We start from the raw sequence: 20,515 nt of genomic DNA, 5'->3' as shown, positions 1-20,515 counted from the left end.
TCTTAAGCCACAAACATATGAAGTTTCCTCACAGTCAGAACGTTGCAGGTCTAGTTTCAGATCGAGCCTTTATTTCTGGTTAAAGATTTCCATGTTTTGTGAAAACCTGGATTTCCCCAGGCTGATTGATTTTCTCCCCAAACTCCCCCAAAAACCACATGTGTTGGATTAATAGGTGACTCTGTATTACAACTACGGAGTGGGTGTAACGTGATGACGTTTAGGAGGGTTTACCATGTTTTCAGCTGCTGACGGAGAAGTCAGATTGGCCTGTGCAAAAGTAGCTTGACCATGCATCTCCTTGCAAAGGTGTTCACGCTTAAATGCAACAATTCAATCTCAAACTCGCGTGGATTTAAATGTGGAGTGGAAATTGGGAATTTCTTTTTAGGTAGCCTGTGCAGACTGGATGGTAAGAAAGATGGAGTTAAATGTAGGAGAATCAATCAAGAAATCCTTTTAGGTGCTTTGAAAGTCGGAGCTTGACTGGAATGGTTTACATCGAAGCATGTTCAAGTTATAATGGTCAAGTGCAAGTCCAGACTTAAATTCAATTGAGAAGCTGAGCCGAGACGAATATTGACGTTTATTGTTCTCCCCAAACAATCTGAATGAGCTTGTATACAACACTAGTAGAGACGTATCATTTCACAGCTGTAATCCTAAATTGCTGACCTAGTTGGCTAACGCCAATGCAGTTCCGCTTTTCAGACTTTTATGTATAAAATATTGTTAAAACAGTATGAGCTGTTCCTTCTACTTAATGAATGATCAGTACGTTGTGTTGTTTGTGGCTGTAAGGTGACAAAATGTGGAAAAGTTAAAGGGGCATGAAGACTTTTCCAAGAGACTACATGTCAATCTCTGGGTAGTTACAAAAGCTAAGCTGAACAAGAACTAATAGAACTATACTGCACAAATACTTACCTTGTGAAAATGGGTTAGTGCTTGGATACAAAGTCACTTCCAAAGCTTTGAAGGATTGCAGCAAGAGCACACGAATACATTAACATGCAAATGACTTTGTGTTGTGGTAAACCCTCCAAGAGACTTTTTCGGTTCAGCGGTAGAGCGGCGCGTTTAGTCGACTAAAGCCTCTTCACTAGAAACTGGATTACAGTCGAGTATATCCCAGGGAACACCCAGCTGTGCCTGAAAGTAAATGAAGCTGTCTAGATGTTTGTGGTCATCACTTCTCTCAGTTGATAACGGATACCAGTGTTTAAAAGGTTCAATGTATTGGATTATGCTTGCCAAAAATAGTGACATGTAAAATTGTGCTTAGTGAACCTGTCAGATTTTGGGCCAGTAACACATGTAAAGTCGGGCTGCCTCGTGTTTGTTTTTGAAATATGGGCATGATGTAAAAAAAAATTAAGTAGTTACACTTGGGGTGTGATATATTTACTACCTATGCTAACTAATATATGCATGTAATTTATCAACACTTAAGCGTAGCCGTTAGCAACGAGCAGCAGACCTGAACAGTCTGCCTCACAGCTGTCCGACTAAAAGTTGCCAACTACATGTCTGGACTGGCTCTCGTTCCGCCCCTCCCTGTGGTAATAAAAGCAGCAGGCAGCAGCATCCCCTCATACCGCCATGGTTAAGTACCGTCTCACTGAAGCATCTCCCAAGCCAAAGTGTTACTTTCTTATTTTTTAAAAACCAAAAGCACTCTTTTACCAGATTAATTTGCTGGTCAGATATCATACATGACCTGTTAAACTTGCTCCTTTTGATAGATGGATGTCATTGTGTAATATACATATCTCAAATATGCAAAATCATAATATATGCACACTCACACACACAGTTAAACAGTTTTATGTCACTCTTTAGTCAATGGTGTCTCACCAATGGTGTTTACTCGCTGGAATATATCCGAGAATGTGCACTATGGGTTTATATTTTGATTTTATTGTGGTTCTAGTGTACATGTGTTTTTGCTGTTTGTAGTCTTTTTATTTATGGTAGTAGCTTTTATGTATCTGTCTGCCTACTGATCTATCGATCTAGTTTTAATGCAGTTAAGTGCAACACTATTATTACAGATAAAAATTCCTGGCTGTTATGGGTTTCTAGATGGGCTGTTTTCAATAAAATATAAATGAGGTCATCAGTGGTTCTGTTAGACCGGTACGGTAATTGGCCCAGCTCAAGGTCAGGAAGAGTGTGTCCTTTGAAACGAAGCAGTTCCAGTCCCTCAAAACAACCAGCAGGTACTTGTTCACTCTTGTGAGGCCAGATGCTAGAATTACGGCCGTGACTTTTAGACAGCTGGACAGTGGATTTGTTTTTTTGGGGAAGTGTTTTAAATCCTGTTTTAGATTTTTGGAGGTGTGATTTTTACAGCATCGACTGGCCATGCTGGGTCGGCTCTTTCCAGGAAATTGGTCTGCGTTCGGCAGGATGGAGACGTGTTGCTAGTTACACTATCAGATGTCATTGTCTCGTGGGTAAATACTTCCTCTTTGTTGGCGCAGTCCGAATCCCTTTCCACTTTTCAATTCTTTGTTTCCCTCGCGCGCACAGTTTCATTTATTTCGTCGCTCTCCGAGTCATCAGCACTTTTCCTCTTCATCCTTTGCCTTTTCTGAATGTTTTGTCCTTCCTCTCTCCCCGTTTTTCTCCATCACTGCACCCCAAACCACTTCATCTCTCCTTGCCTCACAGATCCGCCCTCGTCTGTCCTTATCTTCCTTCATGACCTCCTCTTCTCTCTCAAGTGGGCTATCCACATGGTAATGTGTTTGCAGACAGCACACAGTGACTTAGGGAGGCCATTAGGGAATGCCCTGACTGCCTATAGCGGCGTTGGATGTCTATGACAGTACAAGTGCTGGTGTTAGCATTTGTCAGCAGCACTGCTTGCGTGCGTGTGCGTGTCTGTGTGTGTGTCTGCGTTCGTTTTAAGGTTATGGTGAGGACTGAGACCTATTTAAGGTGACTTCTCTCCGTTAGAAGCAAATCTGTGCAAATTGCTTGCTGGGAGTTTTACTTACAGCCACCATTAGCAAGGATGTGCACCAGCAACACAGGTCATGAAAAAAGACCCTACACATGGTGCCGTCCTCACCATGCCTGACAGCTGTTAAAAGGAAGTGTTTTCTTGACTTTTCCAAATACTTCAAAAAAATAAAATAAAATCACTCTAATGTCAGCTATGATTGAATAACCCTAGTACATTCTGCTTGTTTTTAGGTGCATTTAATACCTCCTTTTTGCTTAGCGTTATGTGCTGGTGACCGCGTGTGAGACTTCAGTTACATGCATGCATCTTTCTTGCATGGAAGTGTTATGAATGCAGGGCTGTTGATCCCATTGAATTATTGATGGCAGGCGAGGTCAAGGATGCCGCTCACTCTGGATCACATAGAGGACGGAATAGAAACCAAGCCACTCTGTCCACTGGCTGCACGCACAGCTACTGTCTCATAAACAGGGGCCAGTTTTTAGACGTTGCAGTTTGTTGCTTGTTTGCTTTCGTAGTAATATTAGTCATAAATCTGCTAAAGAAAAGACACGTGCAGTCATAATGTCTCGAGCCCTGTTATTTGTCAATGTCTCAGAGAACAGGCGCTCGCTTTGCCGAGCTCGCACTCCATCCTTACTCACACATCCCAAGTAGCTAAGTCAAAATTTGGCCTTCGGGTTTAATCAATGCATGTGCTGCAACATGATGCCTTATTGATCCCCTTAGCAGCGTTCTAAATAACTCTTTAATGACTGACGTCACGAAGTCATGAATGGTTGGTTAGCTCTTTGTAAAAATCATTGTTTACAAGGAGACGGCACAGCAGGGCGGTTGCCACCAATTTTAATAAAAGCGGCCGCAGTCCGTGTGGGTGACGGGCTGACATTCGCGTCATGAACACAATCAATGACACATCAGGCGATGACATGCAAACATCCGCCTGGCATGTTTATGTGTCTGCTCGAACAATTTTGCAGAGCCATTTACTTCGATCTTCAGAATTAGCAGTCAGCTTGGTGCAAAGCGGCGTGACACGTTCGAGTCAGCCGGTGCACAGCTTTGCCCCCTCTGCGTCTCGTCCTTTCTGCTTGTTGCGGAGCGCAGCTTGCAGGAAGGAAGGGTGAGATGTGAAGTGACAGCTGACTGGGGGAGAAGAACAAGCTTAATTCATCACCCTACCATGGTCCTCTACACTTTAGTTTTTTAGTTTTTTGTTTTTTTTGTGGCTGGTTAATGTTGTTGTAATGTTTCAGTCTGTTAAGAAGTTGAATTATTACAACTAATACAGGGTTCCTCTGAAGTCTAGGAAAGTGCGTATAAATAATACCATAATTCCAGAGGTCAGTCCATTTGTCTTTTAACCTATTTTGCAGTTTAAAAATTGGCTAAGATATTTATTAAACTGTAATTTTTGGTCTGGAAAAGTCTGACATTATGGCATGAAAAATGCGTAGGAACTCTTTCAATCGCATTGTTTTATTGTTCAAGCTGAAGAGATTTGTTGTGATATTCCCAACCATACATAGTAATTTTACATTCTGTTGGCATAGAGCTTTTTCCACCTGTTACATATGAAAATGCAAAACAAGCACTGATACATATTTGCATGTTGCCTTAAATTTAACCCATGATTTTTATTTATTTTTGTTTTTTAGGTGTTCAACACCTACTCCAATGAGGACTACGACCGGCGTAACGAGGAAGTGGATCCCGTGGCCTCCTCGGCGGAGTACGAGCTGGAGAAAAGGGTGGAGAAACTGGAACTCTTCCCTGTGGAACTGGAGAAAGGTGGGAAAGAACATCTTAATGAGGAAACCGGTCTGTCAGTTACTCATTACACCTGAGAGACACAGAAGCACCCACACACGCGCGCGGGTTGTCATCGGGATGCTTTCTATTACTATTATTAACAATATTCACGTTTGCTAACGTGGCGTACTAGAAATATTCCTAGTTTTTCCAAGAAAAGCACGGAGATTCCCCTGCATGTACGCATTTGTGAAGAATGCGTCATCGGCTCCCCCCGGCTTCTTTTTCCACTGGTCTTGTTCTGCTGATGCATTTCCCCATGATGCAGATCATAATTGCCCAGAAACTGAGAACGCTGTAGGATTCCTCCATCGACTAACTGTTATGCAACCCGAACAGCTTGTAAATAATTAACTAAAGAAGGGGGCTGGAAGAAGTTCTCTTCCAGCCAATTCCTTATTTCCCGTGAAGCCGTTTGAACGTAAATGTTTCTTTCTGCTCCTAACAAATGAATTATTGATGTTTAAATGCCTCTGTTGAACAATATTTCCACATATCCTCCTAAAGTTTTTTTTTTTTTTGGATTAGTTCCAAAACTGATTCTATTGATAAAAAAACAAAAAAAAACTTTTTTTTTTTGCTGAATTCCACCTGAATTGCATATCGAAATGAACACGTGTGTCCAGATGAAGACGGCCTCGGGATCAGTATCATCGGGATGGGCGTCGGCGCCGATGCAGGTTTGGAGAAACTGGGCATCTTCGTGAAGACCGTCATCGAGGGTGGAGCTGCGGAGAGGGACGGCAGGTGAGAGCTGTGCTCATGGTGCTAACTTTAGTGCTTTGCAGAAGTATTCATGCCCCTTCAACAATGTTCAGATTTTGTTCGTACTGCAAACCCAAATTTCAATATGTTTATTGGGACTCTCTATGATAGACGAGCACAGAGTGGTAAGTGGGTACAATTCTAGCTGTTGTATGTTTCCAGGGCCGTGCAGAGACCACTAAAGGGGCAGGTGCTCAACAACACAAAAAGGGCATATCTAACCGCATTCTAAGACAGAATATTAACAAAGCCACTCAGCTTTCAGAGTTTAATAAACAATGACAAATTACAAAATTGTGAGATATACAATCAAAGCTAACGAACATCTCCATATAGAGCATAACACTATGCCTATGTAAGATATTTTATTAGTAATTTCTTTCTGCAGGTCTATTTTGTTATAGGAAAGTATTTCAATATTCAAACCCGCAATTTAGCAAGATATGTAAATCAGAGCTGGACCACCAGACATATTTTGTCTTTACAGAATTACACTATTTAAAATATAGACAAGGGCACAATGCAACCTTTTAGTGTACAGTAATCTATAAAAAAGAGCTGCCTGTTTGCTGCAGTGGAGATGAAGACGGTCCATTCAGGAAAGCAGAGCTGCATCAAACTTTAATGTGGAACTGCAGAAAAATGAAAAAAACAAAAGCAAAAATTGAATTGTTAATGCATGTCACCATGAGAAAAGCCTACTGAGTTTTGCTTAAAAAAACATTTTTAAAAATTTAAATCACACATTTTTGACTCATGAAGTTAACTTTCTTTTTTGCACAACACTTGCGCTTGTTAGAAATCTTTTCTTGTTATTCTAAGTTTTTGTTTGTGACTCAAAGTTTTGCTTGTGATTCTCACATGACGTCTTGAGCAGGGCCTAAAATCACAATAAAAGATTTATGATGTGTGCAAATAAATGTTTATGTTTGGTAAAAATGAGTTAATTAAAAAAAAAAGGATTTTAAACAAAACTTTTTTTTAAAGGTATCATTACAATTGCAAAAGTTTTGATTACAATTTTATTTTACTTAACTGAGGTTCGTATTTTTTTTTCCATTGAATAATTGGGAAACAAATTTAACTTCATACTCTGCGAACCAGACCCTAAACTTAAAGTCTGGGTTGAGTTTTTTTCCCCTTCATTAATGATACACTTTTATTACATTCATTATATCTATCCTGGTAATTCAGGGTGAGCTATTTTTAATTCTAAATGAATATCCTTGTTGGACTTTAATTTAAGTGCTATTTTCCTTCAAGATACATTTACCTAATGCCAGAATAAATTAAATGTACATTATGCAGCAAAGGAAATTAGAAGATCGGACATATATCCATTATGGAGATGATCGGTTTTGGACGGGCGATGTGCCCTTATTGCATAAGCGATACTAAAGAATGATATCATTAAAGATACAGGGGAGAAGCTTTTAGTTATCTAGCTTTGCTAGCAAAGTCATTAGCTATCAGCTAGCTAATAGCACAACAACAACAGCCTAATATCTGTATGATAGAAATACTGGATCGATAGATGAGAACAGTTTTTCCTCACCTGGTTGTCTCCTCCCGCTCAGTAGTTCATCAGAGAAAGGCAGACTCAGAGGCCTGTCAGTGTCTGTTGTATTTCATTACCTCTCTGCTTAAACCGCGACTCCGAGCTGAAGCAGAAACGATACGTTCAACGTTTTCCGTCATCTGACAAGTAGCAAGTCTACTCCACTTTATTCACCAAAAACGTTTTTTTAATTCACCAAAAATTGTTCTGTAATCTGGTTACGTTGAGCTCCGCAGTTAGCCGCCTTATCTCACTGCGCGAGAGGCAATTGCGTCACGGGAAAAAGGTCAAAGGTAACAAGGTGACCGGTTTATTATGTTATACAAAAAAGAAACAAAAAAGCAAAGAATTTTAGCACATGTTTTTATGTGTCAGAAGAGGGCTTAGGAAATAATAATACAAAAAAAAAAAAATTGACCAAAAGGGCACTTTGGGGCAAAGAGCAAAAAGGGCAGGTGCTCAAGCACCCCCAGCTCCCCCCTCTGCACGTGCCTGCATGCTTCTACCAGTAGACTTTTTGCATAATATCACAGTTTATATCACAGTTTTAAGTCTTGCAAATATTCTCATTTGGATCAAAGTCTGTACTTTGACTGGGCCAGTCTAAATGACATATATGTGATATAAGTCATTCCGTTGTAGCTCTGGCTTTACATTTAGTGTGGGTGTCCTCCACCTCAGTTTTACAGGTTTATTCTGATTTCCCTTCATTTAGCTCCAACTAGCTTTCTGCTCCCTACTAAAATAACACATCTCAACAGCATGATGCTGCCACCACTGTGTTTTGTTGTGGGGGACGTGCTGAACAGCGATGTTTTTCTTCTTCTTTTTTTTGGTAATCTAGAGTTTTGCATGTTTTCTGAGATGTTCAGTCGCGATCTTATCTGAAACTTGAAGCTGGACTTCTTGTCGCTTTTTGTTTGACAATCAAATTTTTTCTCCTGCCTCTGTTTTATTCATGGATGTCGAAGTAAAGGGAGTCGGAAAAGAAAATAATTTAAAAACGAAGCGTCTTTTTCCTCCATCACATAAATTCCAGATAACATGTGCAAAACATTGTGGTTGCAACCCGACAAATCGTGACAAATATCAAGCAAAGAAGGTCCAATTGCTGGAGAAAAAAAATCTCCCAGCTGTTGAGGAGGTTTTTTTTTTTTTTTGTTATTGTTTCTGCCAGCCCACCTCCACACTCGGTCTCTCTCTCCTGTGCACTCGATCGCGCTCTGTCCTTGTCAGATTTATCAGCAGGGGTTCGGATTAGATCTGCTGAGACGCAAGGTTCTTATACGGGGATGTAGGCGTGTTTGTGCTGTAGGTGTATCATTGGACAGAGATATCGCATTAGGGCGTAGAGTTCCTCTTTATAAGTTTTACGCAGAATCCCCGTTCTCTCATCTTCACAGTGCGTTTCTGTTTCTGTCTCCGGATGGTGCATCTGAGCGTGAACAGTGGAGAGCAAGCACTGAGCCAGGAATACAGTATATGACAGCCTCTCAGCAGGGAGGCTGTGATTTCTGCCTACAAACCGCAAGCTTCCACCCATCGGTGCGTTGATGTGGTTCCTGTTCCCTCTAAACTGATTAAAACACTGATAGGCCGGACCGTTTGCTGCTGCATGAGAGCGCGGAGCGCTCCCAAGTCTGGATTCTGACGCGCTAAAGGTGTTAGTGGTGGGCGTGTTTTGTTCTGGGATTGATGTAACCCTTTAAAGTAGCAGGCTCGGTTGCAGGTTTCCAGAACACGACAGTGAGATTAGCTCAAAAGTGGAGCGAGCGGAGAGAGAAGCAGAGCAGAGGAGAAGCTGCTTTTACGTTGGGGTAAATTTGATTTGATTTACCCCAATGTGACAGTTCAGGCGACTCGGGGAACGGAGAAAAATGGAAAGAAAAAGCAGAAAAGACAACGGGAAGGCTGTGTTCATGCATGAACACATTTTTCTGCCCTTGTAGATCGGAGCCTTCTTCCGATTGACTGTGAAATCACTCGTTCTCCGCTGTTTATTCAATTGAGATAACGTTGCGTTAATGTTCACTGAAAATATTTGGAACCGTTGGGAGTTTTTCCGTTTGATTGCTCCTGTTTTTTTTTTTTCTTTCACTGTGGCTGCATTGTCCATTGCTCATCAAAATACCTACATTTGCTTAAATGTGAAATACTGCATTCTCAAATTGTGCATGTTCTTTGGTAAACAAACAGTTCTGTTGACTTTCTTTCATAGTCTGTATTTAGTGATTGGCCCAGAGATTTACCTCAACGGATGGGTGGAGGTGGCTCTTGCAAACTCCTTGAACAAAAAACATCTCGACCACCATTTTCAATTCACGACAAGGCCGTGGTTTTTTTGGTGAGATGCCAAGCTTCAAATCAAAAATGTCAAGGTCAAACTTTGACAAGCAGGGATGATTTTCTGTCACCCAATCATTGGACTGGGTTGTGTGTGACACCACTAGCTCTCCTAATCATACCCTACCACTGCCCTAAGTATCGACAACTGAAGGGGACCCAGGAGGATTGGTGCGATGAGGGCCACTTTTGTAGTGGATCAGACAAAATTGCACCGACCTGTGCCGTGCCGCTCGGGAAACGAGGTGTAATATCACTCAAGACCTGTTCAGTTTCTCAGAAGTGTAAAGAAAGGGATTTTACGGACTTGTTCTGAGTCCCGCTGCCTCCTTAAATCTACCAGGGGAAAGTGAAAAATGAAGGATGAATTCAACAACTTTCAGAACCAGAACCGTCACGATCGAACTGAAAAAGGAGCGCCTTGCTTTGATCTGACGGGTTCGTCCTTGGGACGACATCTGCATAAAATGGAAAAAGGTTATTTTGATTAGCAGTGTGGCCTGGCAAGGTGATTTAGGAGGAGACTGGGAAAAAAAAGCTAAGTTGTGTTTTGTGCACCGCATTAGAATATATACATGTTTAAATCACAGTAAGATTCAGAGCGTATTGGTAGCTTGGCCTCATTAGGTGGAGTGGACTGACATGGTAATTTATCTGGTAATTAGCATTGTGCCTCCACTCAGAATAATAATTTATTATGTCTTTTTTGATTAAAATTCATTATTTCAAAATACTAGAAAGTATCATAGTCGTGCATGTACATCGTTTTAGCATGAGCATCAAAGAGGTTCTCCAAAATATCTATCAACAACATACGATCTTGCTTTTATTACAATTAACTGACTTTATTTTTTATTTTTTTACTGTCATTTTGTTTTACAGTCTTATGGGTTTTTATTTTGCTTGTTTTTCTTACTGCTCTATTTATTTGACAGTTCAATGCAAAGCAGCCTCAGCTGCACAAAGTCACAGAGATATTTCTTTAGAGCAGGAAAATATATATATATATATATATATATATATATATATATATATATATATATATATATATAAAAGGTCATAAAAGTGTCTGAGCCTCTCATAGACAAGTCTGCCTGCAGAGCCGCTGGGTTTCTTTAGCTCCATATGACATGGCTCAGCTGGACGCTGTCGCTGTCACAGTCATACTAAGTCCCTGCCGTTAGCTGCCGTGTTCTAGGTGGACTTATGTTTCAGACTTGGAGAGAAACTGAAAACCCAGTGGGCACAGTAGTGGATGTATGCCAAAGAAAATATTCCCTTGCGGTTATCTTATTATTATTATTGTTATTATTGTTATTATTATTATTGTTGTTGAATGAATTTGCAGCAAAACTTTCAAAGAGTTTGCTGTGTTTTAGCTTGAAAGGACGTCTCAGCGTTACTCTAAAATGAATATTTCATGACCTTATGATGATGTCGATGCTTTCCCTCAACATTGGCACAATTGGTTAAAGTACACATTATTAGAGTGTTACATATAATGTTTGGCTCCATTTCTGTTGGTAGATAAAAAAAAAAAGAAAATCAAATCAAGAAGCCCTTAGTAACTATTTAACAAAACACACTCGGATTGCTATGAGAATGAGGACCCGTTCAGTAAGAGTTTCTTTGTTGCATAAGAAAAAAAATATGCACCTTTAAGGCACTCTGGATTTATAATAGTTTTTTTAAAAAAAAAGAACAATTCCAAAATACTTTCAAGTAAACTGAATAGTTATCAAGAATGTACATTAAAATGTCTTTCCTTGCAACTTCCTTGGCACTAAATTGTTTTTCTTTGTTTTGTTTTATCTGTAGTTCAGTTTCAGGTCAAGGAATTTTGTAAGCTTTAATTTTTATTTGTTTTTATGTACTATGTAGCCCAAGGCGAAAGACTGCCTGGCCTATGCATCCTTGTTAGCCTCCGTAACTTGCTTTTTTTTTTTTTAGCCTCATCTTTTGATTTTTGCAGGAATCAGAAGTTCCCTCTGTGAACGTTTTCTGAAGCAGCCGTGTTGCGCTTCATAAAAACGATTTGAACGTGTCTGACGTGGGTCAGTTAATATGAAATTAATGAGAAAAAATTAGGTAAAACTTCTCAAGCTCATTTTGTCACAGCCTGGCGTTGCCTGATGCCTCTGCTTCTGCCCATTAGGATCAAGGTGAATGACCAGATTGTTGAAGTGGACGGGACCAGTCTGGTGGGTGTGACCCAAAGCTTTGCTGCTTCGGTCCTGAGGAACACGTCAGGAGTCGTTCGGTAGGAAAAACTCACATCCAAATAAATTTGGTTCTTGTGAAGTCTAAAAATTATATATATGACTTTCTTAAACCATATATAAAAAAAAACCTTTTTGCTAGAGAAAACTTTATATTCAGGTTTGTTTTGTATTTGGATTTTCTGTTTAAAATTAGATGTAAGGAGCAGGAATATGATTGATTTTACGATTTTACGAAGTTATCGATTTCTCTCTTTGTTTCTCATACTTAAGCTCACATTCGCAGACAATCCATGCTTTAATTATAGGAAACAAATACAACATATAAACAACAACAAAAAAATCTATTTATGTAATGCCTGAATACCCCTAAAACAAATAGGAGATGGAGCTCTTCTTATAAACATTAACAGGGAGCCCAATTTGTTGTGCCTTTTATCTTTTCCAAACTGTCAAAATTATATTCACGGGCTCATGAACTCCCTTACTGGTTTTTGGTGAAACGTCATGTAGCAAGTTAAAGAGAGAATACACACTTTTCATAATGAGAGCAATATCCTAGAACATTTCTGGTTGAGTATCTGGCCAGTCTCACTGCTGAAACTTCATAAACCAATTGGTTTCCTTTCAACTTTTGAGCATATTTCAGAAATTGTTTTGAGGTCAAATTTGATCCAAAATCTTATGGTGTGTCTCATTGCTCATTAGGTACATGCCGTAAAGCACAGGTGTCAAACTCCAGTCCTGGAGGGCCGCTGCCCTGCAACGTTTAGATCTGCCTCTGCTGCACCACACCTGAATAGAATAATTAGGTCATTAGCAAGGCTCTGGAAAATGTATCTACACAAGAAGGAGGTAATTAAGCCATTTCATTCCAGTGTTTTGTACCTGTGGCACATATAAAAACTGCAGGAGAGCGGCCCTTGAGGACTGGAGTTTGACGCCCCTACCTTAAAGCCTGAATCAGCCATAGCAACACGTGTTTTTCAGAAGCATAGATATAAACCCTGCAAAATAAATCACTATCTATCCAAAAAAGCGTGAACAGAAACTTAAAAAAGCTAATTTTTTTTTTTTGTTTGTTTTGCAAGCAAAATTCAATGATGAAGAGCCTAAGGGGAAAACCCCACTTTATGATATATCTGTAACTAGTTCATTTTCATGTTTGATAAAAGAAAACGGCAGGCTGTTTTGATTCAACAAGACACATTTAGATTTGAAATGTTTTAAAATTACCCAGGACCAGCAGGTGTCTGAACGCTGCAGCTCTGAATTCCTTTAGCCCTGCTGTCATGGTGCAGAAATCACAAAGCCGCCCCTCAAGTCGCCATACTCGCTGTGAAAAACACACACACGCACACACACGCACACACCAACACTCAAAGCATGGCAGGAAGGCTTTGATTTGAAAAGCTCAAGCTGTCCTTGGCAACAGCCTGCCGTACCAGCCTCCAACCGATTCTTGTCTTTTATTCTCCTTTGGTTTGCTTAGTGTTTTTTCAACATTCGCCGTGGTTTCTAACCTCCTCTCCTCTCATTTCTTTTGTCTCTTTGACTCAAACGTCCAAAGAAAAGTCCGACGCACTGTTGTGGCAGGTCACAGTTGAAGACTTCCAGTTTGCTTTATGGTTCATTACAAAGATTTTTCTCACTTGAAGCCGCAGGTGCAGTAACATCTGGAGAGTGGTCCGCGCCGCTGTTAAAAATAACCAATAAATCGATCGGATTTCGACCTCTATTTATATTCCAATAAGGCAGAAATGTCAAAAGATGCATTATGTTGTGGAAATGCAGCCCTGTTAGAAAACCTGAAGAAACCTGGTGTCACAACACACTGCTGTCCCCAGCAGATGCTGTTTGCTGAACTAATATTGACAGTGGAGGTTTTCCACACAGCAGGATGTGTGGGAGTGTGCGTGTGCGCGCGTGTATGTGGGCGTGTGTGTGTACGTGTGTGTCGGTGAGGCAGCCTTGAAAAGGTTAACATCTATCATCTGCCCGTCTATCCTGGCTGCAAAAAATGAAGAGATTAATAAGTGAAGAACTAAAAAGCGTGCAAATGTTCAACCTGTAACTCAGCGTTCCTCCGTCACGCAGCAAATCATGATTTTCGAAACCAGAATGTCGATGTTACGTTGACGAGTTAGAGGAGGTTATTTCTGTCTCTCACTCCCCTGTGTTATTTCTGACCAGATTCGACTCTCGCTGCCACCTCCTCACTCGCACTCGATATTCAATCTTCCTCCATCACATCTCACTCAGTCCTCCTCTTCCTCTTCCTCCTCCTCTTCGGTAAATCCTTCCCTCACTTTGTCTGATCACCAGAGGTTTCGTGGCCAAATGTCCCAGATTTTCCTTTTTAGGTAAATTTAACCCCAATTTTCAGCAGCGAATCATCCAGGTATTAGACAGAGCCTCTCCTTGCTTCATTGACTACGAGTAAAATGTAGTTTAAATGTAGTTGTAAAACAGGTGGCGTTTCTAACAGAAAGTGGTCGTAATAAAATGCACAACTGTATGGTGTACAGGAAGAACATTTTTCAGTTTTTTTTTTTTAAACTGTTTTCAATCCTGATTTTTTTTTTTTTTTCAGATTTAGCTCAATAAAAAAAGTTACTTATTGGTTCCTATTAAATATTACAAAGACCTCAAGAACACATTTTTGCCAAGTTGATGTATTTTACTACATCTTGGATAATATTGAAGGAGTGCTAGACATCTATTTGAAGGTACACCATGATATTCCATTTATTAGAGCCATTCTTGTCTTAATTGGAGTGCAGAAATAAATCATTTCTGGCAGTGTGTGTGTGTGCGTGTGCGTGTGCGTGCGTGTGCGTGTGCGTGTGCGTGTGTGTGTGTGTGTGTGTGTGTGTGTGTGTGTGTGTGTGTGTGTGTGTGTGCAGTTCGGCTAATCTAGCACCCTCCCGCCTGGCTGTCTCAGAGCAGGAGGAGGCAGCTACAAACCGAGACAAACTCCACTCACACGTGGAGAGAGGCTGTTTCCAGGTCATCTACTCCTCAGACGTCCCCTCGCCTGTCCATGAAGGACCTCACTGTTCCACTGCCCTTTCTATCACTGTGGATTCCCCCCCGCCCCTCTTTCTTCTCCATGCCATGTCCTTCAGTTGTTCCTTTACATGTAGATCAAGTGTGCCTCTCTGCTGGAGCGTAAGCCCTTCTCCTACCGGCCCTTAGAAATATCCGAACAAGCTCGGGGGAAATGAATTCACTTGATTGGGTCCTATCTCGAATCCACTTTCCTCTCTCCCTCTCTCACGCGCACAGATTGGACCTCGCTCACACGTGCACACGGACGCTTGGACCCTGCTGTTTTCACCATTTGCTTTAATTAGCGGCCTATTGTAGTGTTAGCTGTAAGGCGAGAGAGAAAAATAATTTAATTGGAGACAATGACATGTTTTGCCTGATTTGCAGAAGCAACGCACGCAGTGAATCAAAAGGTTTAAGCTGAGGAACATGTGCACTTCCTGCAATCCGGGAGCCAAAACGCAAACTTTAGAAGGGTCGTTCTTTTTCACATTGAAGATTTGAGTTGGATATTTTTTGTGTCCCTACAGAGGCGCAGTCTGTTTTGTTTTTTTCCGTTTGGTTTAAATCCCTGCCAGGCTAATAGCTGGCTGCCCTGCTGTGCTGACTGGCTTCGCACATTATTATGCACATCCAGTCCCCCAGCCTCGCTCTGATACGTCAGCAAATATCGCTGTCATTGCTATTCGGCTTTGGGCCTCTGCTTCTCTCTCGTTGACTGCTGCTGTTGCCTTGCCTCCCTGCACAAAAACATGACACGATCCAGGTCACCGGCACTCGACATGCGCGCCTGCTTACATGTTCACAGGAAACACATTGTTTAGCTAAAAGGAGTTGAGTTAAAGCTACTGATCAGGTAGATCAAACTCCATTTAGATAATATATTCATCCCCTATATGGCAGTATTTCAAGATCACATTTTCCATTTTGTTTTGCTTTTATTTTTTTGCTCTAAATTCTTACATAATCAAGACAAAATCTAAAACAATAATCCACACTTGCCTAATGTGACGTCACACAAAGTATATGGTATGATTATTTTGAAATGTATAATTTTCTGGTTTGTTCTTATAGAACCAATATTATATTATATTATATTATATTATATTATATTATATTATATTATATTATATTATATTATATTGGGTATTTACTGTATCGTTTACCATGTATTGTGATAAATTTCTTTCTATGATGAGAATTCTGCTTTTATTATCACAATAAATAACAAAAGTAATGACATCTAACCCCTCCCCCCCAAAACTGTCCATATTGTCAGGGTGGTTAGTTTTACTATTTTCTCCACTGTTTGGTCAATAAAAACATCAATAAATATTAATTAATTTGAAAACATGGTTAAATACAGTTAATGTGGGTCTTCTGGTGACACCAATCAAACTGTGTTTTATGATTTTTGTCATAAAGAAGTGCAAATTTTTAAGGGCAATATCTAAGTTTGTGGCGCTATGATTGCCGCGTCATGCTGTCACTGCCACACATTTAACAAGAGAAGTACTAAGCAGTTCTTATCGTCACTTTTACAGTCATCACAATATTATCACAAAATACTGTGGTGAAACTTTTAAGCTTATATTATTTTGTACCGTATCGTGTCATATCGTATTATATATTATGTTATTAAACATTGCTTGTCCGTGCAGCTTTGTGATTGGCCGAGAGCGCCCAGGTCAGCAGAGTGAGGTGGCCACGCTCATCCAGCAGACCCTGGAGCAGGAGAGGAGGCAGAGAGAGCTCCTGGAGCAGCAGTACGCCCACTACGACGCAGACGACGACGAGGTAATTACACATATCCTTACTTCCCCCGATTGGTGCAACGTTAGCATCACACGCACACGGGACTGGGAATCCTAGCTTGGGTCCTGAAAGGCCATTTATTTTAAGTTCACACGCTCCCAACAATTCATGCAAGTGACAGTGTAATGAAAAATTAGGCTTCTTGTTGTCACTTAATGCTAATCAGCTTCTTTCCCGTGACAGCTGGCTTGAAGTATCAGCTTATTAGTTCTATAAAACTGACTGACAGTGTAGGCTTTTGATGCTAGCATTGAAAAACATGCTCTCTCACCGCCATGCAGACTAAGAGGATGCTCTGAGAGCTGCATCACTCAGCATTTCCCTCTGGTTCTGATGCGTAGTCACAGCATATTTTAATCCTCCAGACACTGAGCTCCTGGCGTCGCAACTCGTGTTATCTTTGGTTTTGAGCTAAATAGGCACAGTTGCACTTTGCATCTGCATGAAATAGATCATGGGCAGAAGCAAAGATCAGTGCAAATGTAAAATGCATGCTGTGGAAAGGCTGTCGTCTGGTCGTGTCTCTTGCGTAGTGCTTTATCCATGCAGTGTGAAATCTTTCATTCCCCGGTGATCGTTGCGTATAAAATGGTTTTGCTTTTAAGAGTCTCCTTTTCAGGCTGTTGATGCTGAATCTAGCACTTCCGTAGTTATAGCAAGACATAAGTACGACACTGTCAAGTGTCATTAAAGCTTCTGCGGCTCTAACTTGGCTATTAGCAGAAGGCTCACCAAGCTGTGCAGAGTCAGACTTTTGCACCTAGAATATCTCTCTTTGCGTGTATTTCCCCCTCTCAATACTTTATGATGTTGGAGCACAACAGTTTTTCAAAAACAAGTTCAGAGTTTTATTAAAATTTAAATCATTCCTGGCATGAAAATATACAAAAGTTTTCGTGGCAAACCTTCTTCATCTTAAAATGATGAACTTCATTTTGTTTTATTGGAATTTTATGTGATACAAAATAAAACTGCAAATAGTACATTATGTATTAATGATAGCTTTCGGCTAAGGAATAACTTAACCTCTTAACTATCATCCCCAAATAACATGTAAGTCGATGGATTGAAGAGGAAACCAGCGACAATGAAGAGGTTTTTAAAAGATTAGAATAAATTGTACTTTTTAAGGTATACTTACTCACATTTTCTTAAACAAAAACAATGAAAGTCAGAACCAGTTGAAAAGCTCCTTCTTCCCTTAAAGTATCAGTGTCCAGAGTTTAATTCCATCATTAGTATATGGGAATGTAATGTAGGACGATGGCCCCGTAGCCACAAACCAATCAGACCGAGCTCTGTTTAAATGAATACAGGGGATAGGTGCAGGAAAAGAGACGAGGAGACAATGTAGGCCAAGATAATGAGACCAGAGACCATGAATCGTGCCTGTACAAGAGAAGAAAAATCAGAAGGAAAATTTAGCCAACTGTGCGCTACAGAGTGTACTATGTCAGGATTTCTTTTTAAGATTTAGAGTAACATCACTGGAAAGATTGGTCTCTGTTGGTCGTCAGCCAAAAACTGAATCGACTCCTCCATTTAGGTTTAAAGCACAACAGTCAGTGCCAGTGTTCATTAAGCTACAGGGTATTTTGAGAGGGACACGAAGAAACACAGTAATGGCTCACATAAATGTCAAATCCGGAGACGCATTTTAGAGATTTGAAAATATGACCCCTCCAGACGCCACTCGTTTTGCCTTCTTAGTTTCTTTGCACTTGATGTAATATAAAAATCCGACATCTATATACGTATGTTAAGAATAACACATGATCACTGCTGACTCGTGAAATTATATTTCATGATTCTTTCACTTTATTTTTCAAGCTTCTTTTTTTACACCAAAGCACACTGCTCAACCGTTATGTAACAAGCAGCAGTAGCATGACAAGCGAAGCTTGTGTGAAACTGAAACAGAGCTGAGTGTGGATTTAGGAAAAAGCCTTTACCATCAGCGCTTAATAATAAAAATAAATAAATAAATAAAAACACTGGGTACATCACTGTAATGTGATGTGCTGCCCTGTGGAGTTCAAATAAAGAGGAAAAAAGGCTACAGTAGCTAGCTAGCTAGCTAGCTACAAACTATGTCTGCAGCAGATTGCAATTAGTAGATAATGGCAGGTTTAACTTGCAACCTGAATTGAATTCTAGCTTATTTATAGACAAGAACCGTCCACAGCAATGTTCCTTCTTTTAGCTAAGTCAAAGGTCACATTGTTTAACTTTAACTATTCCAGTGGTTTGCTTAATGTGGTAGAGTTATTGCACCCATATTTTAGGTCAACATCGCTTTAGGCTTCCTTTGACTGTTCCTAATATAAAAAAAAAACAACTAATCATTTCCATTTAGCTTTATATTAAATTTTCCCATCTTTTATTCATAACAAGGGTCATGAATAAATATAATGAATTGTCAAAACTCAGCATCTTAAGTTGTACTTTTCACAAATTTCTTTCATGGGACAGAAATCAAAACAGAATCTTTGACCTCTTAAGGTTGCTACTGTTTTAGACTAAACTTGCAAACCAGGATGCTGTATGCTCTCCAACAAGTTTATTTTTTATTTTTTTTGCTTAAAGCTCAATCAATTTTCTGTCAAAGGGCCAAAGAGAGAATTGGTATTTATCCTATTTATGTTTGTTGTGTGTAAACTATTTGACTGTTTTTTTTGTTTTGCTTTTCTTTTCATTTCTCTTAAAGCAGACGGGGGAATATGCCACCGATGACGAGGAAACGGGAACGACGGCGGGTGGCGAGAAGAGCATAGAAGTGTTTGATCTGCCGGAAACGGAAGACATCTTGTCTCCTTCGGAGTTGGATGCCACTAAGCTGTACCAGAAGTTCAGAGAGGTAAACTCGCTTTATACAGTTAAATAAACATCTCTGAAGGCGCTTTGAAGGAGTGACGGGAAATAGTTAATTTTAATTCTTGTTATTGCTTTGGGGAAGAAATGTTAAGCCAAAGTAAACTGGTTATCGGAAGATTAAATTAAATTAGGCAACAAAAGTTAATAACACAATGTTATCCAGCACTTCTTTTTTTTTTTACTCGGCCAAAAGAGGCGATCCACTTACCTCCTCAAATTCCCAAGTGGTTCGTGTGTGATTATAGGTGCGAACACAGTGATCGCTACCAATGATCTCCCAGGAAAAGAACGACGTTGCTCCTCTGCAAGCTTCCTATCAGAGATCCAAAGACACTCTGGCCGAGTCTTTAGTGCTACCTCTGAAATTTAAGCTCAACGGAGAAAAGTACGGCGATAAAACGGAACATTAATTTATTGTCAGGTAGCGCGGTCGCACTCTTTAGGCTGCTGAGTCGCTGGTAATATTGATTGATCACTGCACTGCTGTGGCACATTTTCCCCCTTTGTGAAGTTCCACGGTGGTTATATAACACGTTTAACAAATGGCTTCAGCTGCACAGCGAGCGCTGCTGAGACCGAGAGGAAATAAAATAAAAACCTGCTCTCAGGGTTTTTCCGCTTGTTCTTTTTCCTCCCTTTACTGTATATTTGCCCAACTCCTGCAGTGCATTGGTAATTACTTTAATCTTCTTTTTTTTCTGCTAAGCTTAAAATGCAACGTTTTTATTGCAGCCCCATACTTTATTCTCAAATGCTCCGTCGTTACTCCCGATTCTGCTTTCACCCAAATATGCAACTCTGTGCCCATCCGATGTGTTAAACATTTATATTTTAACATCTCCCCACTAGCTTTTTTTTTTTTCTTCCCCCTGTTCTTTCCTCTGGGAGGAAACGTCAAAGTGGGAACTCGGAGGACAGGGTCGGCCGCCTCTGCCACTCAAACCGGATCGACAGCAGAGAGCCTGCGCAGCCATGCATTTGATTATCTGACCGCCATCTCTCTCCTCTCTGACGTTTCTCACTTTTGCCCTGCCTGGACTCTCTGCAGCTCCAGATCAAGCACACGGTGACAGAGGCCGAGATCCAGAAGCTCAAAAACAAGGT

The 20,515-nt window shown here is 40.4% G+C and overlaps 1 protein-coding gene across 5 annotated transcripts in view; it reads left to right on the top strand.

Annotated features, from left to right (window-relative positions):
• ppp1r9a (protein phosphatase 1, regulatory subunit 9A) overlaps positions 1 to 20,515 on the top strand; it is a 54,326-nt gene that overhangs the window by 20,479 nt on the left and 13,332 nt on the right. For 3 of the 5 annotated variants that reach the window (XM_008421726.2, XM_008421728.3, XM_008421725.3), the window contains exons 3-8: positions 4,633 to 4,765; positions 5,413 to 5,533; positions 11,608 to 11,712; positions 16,384 to 16,519; positions 19,245 to 19,394; positions 20,460 to 20,513. In XM_008421726.2, the coding sequence (XP_008419948.1) occupies positions 4,633 to 4,765; positions 5,413 to 5,533; positions 11,608 to 11,712; positions 16,384 to 16,519; positions 19,245 to 19,394; positions 20,460 to 20,513 (699 nt within the window). The remainder of the gene's footprint in view (positions 1 to 4,632; positions 4,766 to 5,412; positions 5,534 to 11,607; positions 11,713 to 16,383; positions 16,520 to 19,244; positions 19,395 to 20,459; positions 20,514 to 20,515) is intronic. The other 2 variants (XM_008421729.3, XM_008421727.3) reach the window with 1 other exon arrangement.

The sequence above is a fragment of the Poecilia reticulata genome, chromosome 11, assembly GCF_904066995.2.
Source record: "Poecilia reticulata chromosome 11, P_reticulata-male-v2, whole genome shotgun sequence".
Lineage (NCBI taxonomy): Eukaryota > Metazoa > Chordata > Actinopteri > Cyprinodontiformes > Poeciliidae > Poecilia > Poecilia reticulata.
Note: the sequence above shows the minus strand (reverse complement) of the source record. Positions and strands in the feature narration are given on the sequence as shown.